General features: G+C 55.0%; 1 protein-coding gene across 1 annotated transcript in view; it reads right to left on the bottom strand.

Annotated features, from left to right (window-relative positions):
- Nucleotides 1–127: 127 nt before the first annotated feature.
- The window catches only part of LOC104387703 (chromosome unknown open reading frame, human C2orf42), a gene marked incomplete at its 3' end in the record, with an annotated part of 7,614 nt that continues 2,665 nt past the window's right edge, over nucleotides 128–5,076 (bottom strand). Inside the window, exons 3-7 of the mRNA XM_009996485.1 lie at nucleotides 3,902–4,006; nucleotides 2,737–2,841; nucleotides 1,599–1,706; nucleotides 374–474; nucleotides 128–290 (exon numbers count right to left, since the gene is read on the bottom strand). Of these exons, the coding sequence (XP_009994787.1) occupies nucleotides 128–290; nucleotides 374–474; nucleotides 1,599–1,706; nucleotides 2,737–2,841; nucleotides 3,902–4,006 (582 nt within the window). The remainder of the gene's footprint in view (nucleotides 291–373; nucleotides 475–1,598; nucleotides 1,707–2,736; nucleotides 2,842–3,901; nucleotides 4,007–5,076) is intronic.

Raw genomic sequence — 5,076 nt, 5'->3', positions numbered from 1 at the left:
GGGGGTAGGAGCAGGGGAGGGGGGAAGCTGCCCCTGGGAGGATCTTTCCTGCTTCCCCTGGAGCTCCAGAGCCCCCCGTGGTCGGGCAGGGCTTGGTGACCGTCCCCAGCTGGTGCCAACAACTCACCCACTTTGAGGAAGGTCTTGAGTTCCAGGGGTCGGATGGGCTGTTGTTTTTCGGGGTGCCCATAATTTGGGGGGACACTCTCCACCTCCACCCGGGGACACTGGAAAGGTTCGTAGCTCCCGTCGCGGTTCTGGACGAAGCTCCGGGTGATCTCCAGGGGCAGCTGTGGGCAAAGAGGGGAGCAGGAGGGTGAGGGAGGGAACTGGGGGGGTTCTGGGGAGGTCTGGGGGTGCCCCCCAACTTTACCTCGGGGGTGTCAAAGATCTGCTTGACCTGCAGGATGTTGGTGATGTGCCAGGTGTACTTGGAGAAGGTGCCCAGGGGCAGCGCGTCCTTGCGGACAAAGGCTGCAGGGAGGGAGAGGAGGAGAAGGGTTAACTAGTACTTGAGAGCTGCTACTAAACCTTCACTAACTAACTAGTAAGTAAACCAAGCACTGGTTTATTCCTGTTCCCTGAACTGGTTTATTCCTGCTCCCTGGACTGGGTTTGTTCAGGGAGGGAGAGGAGGAGAAGGGTTAACTAGTACTTGAGGGCTGCTACTAAACCTTCACTAACTAACTAGTAAGTAAACCAAGCACTGGTTTATTCCTGTTCCCTGAACTGGTTTATTCCTGCTCCCTGGACTGGGTTTGTTCAGGGAGGGAGAGGAGGAGAAGGGTTAACTAGTACTTGAGGGCTGCTACTAAACCTTCACTAACTAACTCCTAAGTAAACCAAGCACTGTTTTATTTCTGTTCCCTGAACCGGTTTATTCCTGCCCTGGACTGGTTTATTCCTGCTCCCCGGACTGGTTTGTTCCTGCTCTGAACTGGGTTTGTTCAGGGAGGGAGAGAAGGAGGAGGGTTAACTAGTACTTGAGGGCTGCTACTAAACCTTCACTAACTAATAAGTAAACCAAGCACTGGTTTATTTCTGCTCACTTGACTGGGTTTATTCCTGCAGCCTGAACTGGTTTATTCCTGCTCTGGACTGGTTTGTTCCTGCTCTGAACTGGGTTTGTTCAGGAAGGGAGAGTAGAAGGGTTAACTAGTACTTGAGAGCTGCTACTAAACCTTCACTAACTTAGTAATAAGTAAACCAAGCACTGGTTTATTCCTGTTCCCTGGACTGGTTTATTCCTGCAGCCTGAACTGGCTTATTCCTGCTCTGGACTGGTTTATTCCTGCTCTGAACTGGTTTATTCCTGCTCCCTGATCTGGTTTATTCCTGCAGCCTGAACTGGTTTATTCCTGCTCCCTGGACTCCCACTGCTCTGCTGAAGGCTGGGAACTGGTTCCCAGTGGCCCAGACTGGGCTGCCATCCCTTCCCTGCTGTCCCAGGGCTTCATGTGTCCCCCTGAGCTCCTGCTCCCAGTCCCAACTCCAGTGTCCCCCAGTTGGCTGCAGGGAGGGGAGGAGCTGCTGGAAGTTGGGATGGAGGGAGGAAGGTTCTTGCTGGGTTCTCCTGCCTCCCCCCATGTCCTCCTGACCTGCAGTGGAGTTGGGCAACCTCTTCTTACTGGTGCCACTGGAGATCCTCTGCTGCAGGGCCTCAAAGAACTCCTGGGGGATGTGGAACACCAGGGGCTCAGGGTGGCCTGGAGGGCAACAGGAGGAGCTGGGCTGAGGGCAGGGAGAGGTTGTTCCAACAACTCCAGCCTGGAATGTCCCCACTCCTGCCACCCCTGCAGCTGCTTGGGAAACACTTCCCAGGATCTGCTGGTGGGTCCCATCATGGGATGGGTGGGAAGGGATCTAGGAGATCATTAGACCCAACCTTCATGGGCAGGGACACCTCCCACCAGCCCAGGCTGCTCCAAGCCCCATCCAACCTGCCCTTCAACACCCCCAGGGATGGGGCAGCCACAGCTTCCCTGCCCAACCTGGGCCAGGCTCTCACCACCCTCACAGCACAGAATTTCCTCCTCATGTCCAACCTCCATCTCCCTCTCCCAGTTTTCATCCCTCCCCCTCATCCCATCCCTCCCTGCCCTTGTCCCAAGTCCCTCCCCAGCTTTCCTGGAGCCCCTTCAGGCACTGGAATCTGCTCTAAGGTCTCCCTGGAGCCTTCTCTTCTCATAGAATCATGGACTGGTTTGGATTGGAAGGGACCTTCAAGATCATCCAGTCCCAACCCCTGCATGGGCAGGGACACCTCCCAGCAGCCCAGGCTGCTCCAAGCCCCATCCAACCTGCCCTTCAACACCCCCAGGGATGGGGAGGTGTTTCCTTTCCCTGCAGGTGACAACCCAGGTTCTCCTGGTCACCCTTTGGGTCTCCATCTGCCTTGTCCTGGTGGGGCTCAGCCCCTCCAGGTCTCTGCTCCCCATGGTTGTGCTTCTCCTGCAGTGACTCCTCCAGAACCACAAGCTCATTTGGGTTGGGAGTGGAACATTCCACATCTCCAAGCCCTGATCCCACCACACTTTGTCTCCTCCCACTTCCATGTCCAATCCCAACATCAATAATAACCCTGGGGAGGAATTTTCCCCTTCCCAAACTCCAACCCTGGGCAGCTGAGAAGTCCAGGATGAGGAACCTCCCAGGACAAAGGAACCTTTGGGATTATTTGCTAATGAATTGGGATTTAATGGTGCCAAAAGAGAGAGGGAATGGTCCAGGACTTACCCTCAAACTGGTAATGCATGGTCTGGTGGATACGCTCGGTGACACTGGCCAACCAGTCCTGGAAGGACAGGGACACCTGGGACTCATCCAGCAGCTGGGGACATCCTGGAGGGGGCAGGAACCCGGCTCAGAATCCACATGGACACTCAAGGGAACTGCAGTGCCAAGTTGGACCGGCAGGAGGAAACGAGTCCCATGGGGACAAACACCTCTAAGCAGCTCAGCACCTCCAAGAACACCTCTCAAAACACCTCTGACCTCCTCAACACCTCTAAAAATACATCTAACCACCTTAACATCTGCAAAAACACCTCTAAAAACAGCTCTAAAAACACCTCAACACCCCTAAAAACAGCTTTAAAAACACCTCAACACTTCTAAAAACACCTCTAAAAACACCTCAACACCTCTAAAACCACCTCTAACCACCTCAACACCTCTAAAGACACCTCTACCCACCTCAACATCTCCAAAAACACCTCTAAAACCACCTCTAACCACCTCAACACCTCTCAAAACACCTCTAAAAACACCTCAACACCTCTAAAGACACCTCTAGGAACACCTCAACACCTCTAAAAATACCTCTAACCACCTAAACATCTCTAAAAACACCTCTAACCAACTCTAAAATCACCTCTAACCACCTCAACACCTCTAAAAACACCTCTAGACAAACACTTCAACACCTCCAGGCACCCCTGAACACCTCAAGGCCCCTAAACAAACGCCTCTGAACACCTAGAGACACCTGAAGACTCCAAAAAGCACCTCAACACCTCTAAAAATACCTCTAACCACCTCAACATCTGCAAAAACACCCCTAAAAACAGCTCTAAAAACACCTCAACACCTCTAAAAACAGCTTTAAAAACACTTCAACACCTCTAAAAACACCTCTAAAAACACCTCAACACCTCTAAAACCACCTCTAACCACCTCAACATCTCTCAAAACACCTCTAAAAACACCTCAACACCTCAAAAACCACCTCAGCACCTCCAAACACCCACCTGTGAACATCTAAAGACCCCTAAAGGCACCTCAAAACCTCTATAAACAACTCCAGACAAACCCCTCAGCACCTCTAAACACCTTAAGAACACCTGAAGATCCCTGTCCAGGGTCTCCCTGGTGGGGTCCTGGGGGGGCTCCTGGGGCTCACCTTGTCTCCTGAGGGCAGAGGTGACAGTTGGTTTCTTCAGGCTGCTCCTCCTGGGGTGGCTGTGGGTGGGATCTGGAGCCAGGAGGGGGTTGGTGGGTTGTGCTCCTGAGGGGACATTTCCAACAGCATCAGTGAAGCAGGGGAGGGACTGGGGGGTCTGCTCTGCCCTGGTGAGGTCCCCTCTGGAGAACTGGGTCCTGTTCTGGGCTGCCCAGTTGCTGAAGGCCAAGGAGCTACTGGAGAGGCCAGGGCAGGGCCACAGAGATGCTGAGGGGCTGGAGCATCTGCCTGTGAGGAAAGGCTGGGAGAGCTGGGGCTGCTCAGCTGGAGAAGAGGAGCCTGAGGGGGGATCTCCTCAGTGCTGATCAATGTCTCCAGGGAGTGTGAGGAGGGGGGACCAGGCTCTGCTCAGGGGTGCCCAGGGCCAGGAGAAGGGGCCATGGGCAGGATCTGGAAGGTGGGAAGTTCCATCTGAAGCTGAGGAGGAACTTGTTGGCTGTGAGGGTGGCAGAGCCCTGGGCCAGGCTGCCCAGAGAGGCTGTGGAGGCTCCTTCTCTGGAGACATCCCAACCCCAGCTGGAGGTGTTCCTGTGGGACCTGCTGGAGGTGACCCTGCTCTGGCAGGGGTGGGGTGGATGATCTCCAGAGGTCCTTTCCCACCCCTCCATTCTCTCTCCCTCCACCTTCACACCCCCCCCGATCACTAAAAGAGGAGCAGCCACCCAGAACCTCCCCAGACACTCCCACCAACACCAGGGGTGGCTGGTGGCAAGTCCAGCAGGACGTGGCTGTGCCAGCCAGGACAGGGACTTTGACTCCACCTCCCACCCATGGACATTCACCAGGACCCCCCAAAATCTCACAGGCACTCACCAGACCCCCCCATGTCCTTCTTCCTCTTCCTGGGCCTGGCAGGAGCTGCCCCCCCTTCCTGCCCCACCAGTTGGGGGACCTCTGGCCCCCTCAGACCTGGGAGAAACCAACCTCTGGCCTTAAAAGCACCTCAACCACCTGGGGGGCCCCCAGAGAAGTCCTCCCAGCCCTGCAGACACCCCTTATTTTTTGGGGGGGGGACACATGGAGGTGAGAGGGGTTTTCATTTCCTCCCATCACCCAAGTGATAGATTTGCCACCCTTGGGTGCCTCAAGGTGGGGGGGGGGGAATGTAGGGGCCG

The sequence above is a fragment of the Chaetura pelagica genome, unplaced genomic scaffold (assembly GCF_000747805.2).
Source record: "Chaetura pelagica isolate M959 unplaced genomic scaffold, ChaPel_1.0 scaffold644, whole genome shotgun sequence".
In the NCBI taxonomy this organism is placed as follows: domain Eukaryota; kingdom Metazoa; phylum Chordata; class Aves; order Apodiformes; family Apodidae; genus Chaetura; species Chaetura pelagica.
This window is presented reverse-complemented; position numbering and strand designations above follow the sequence as displayed.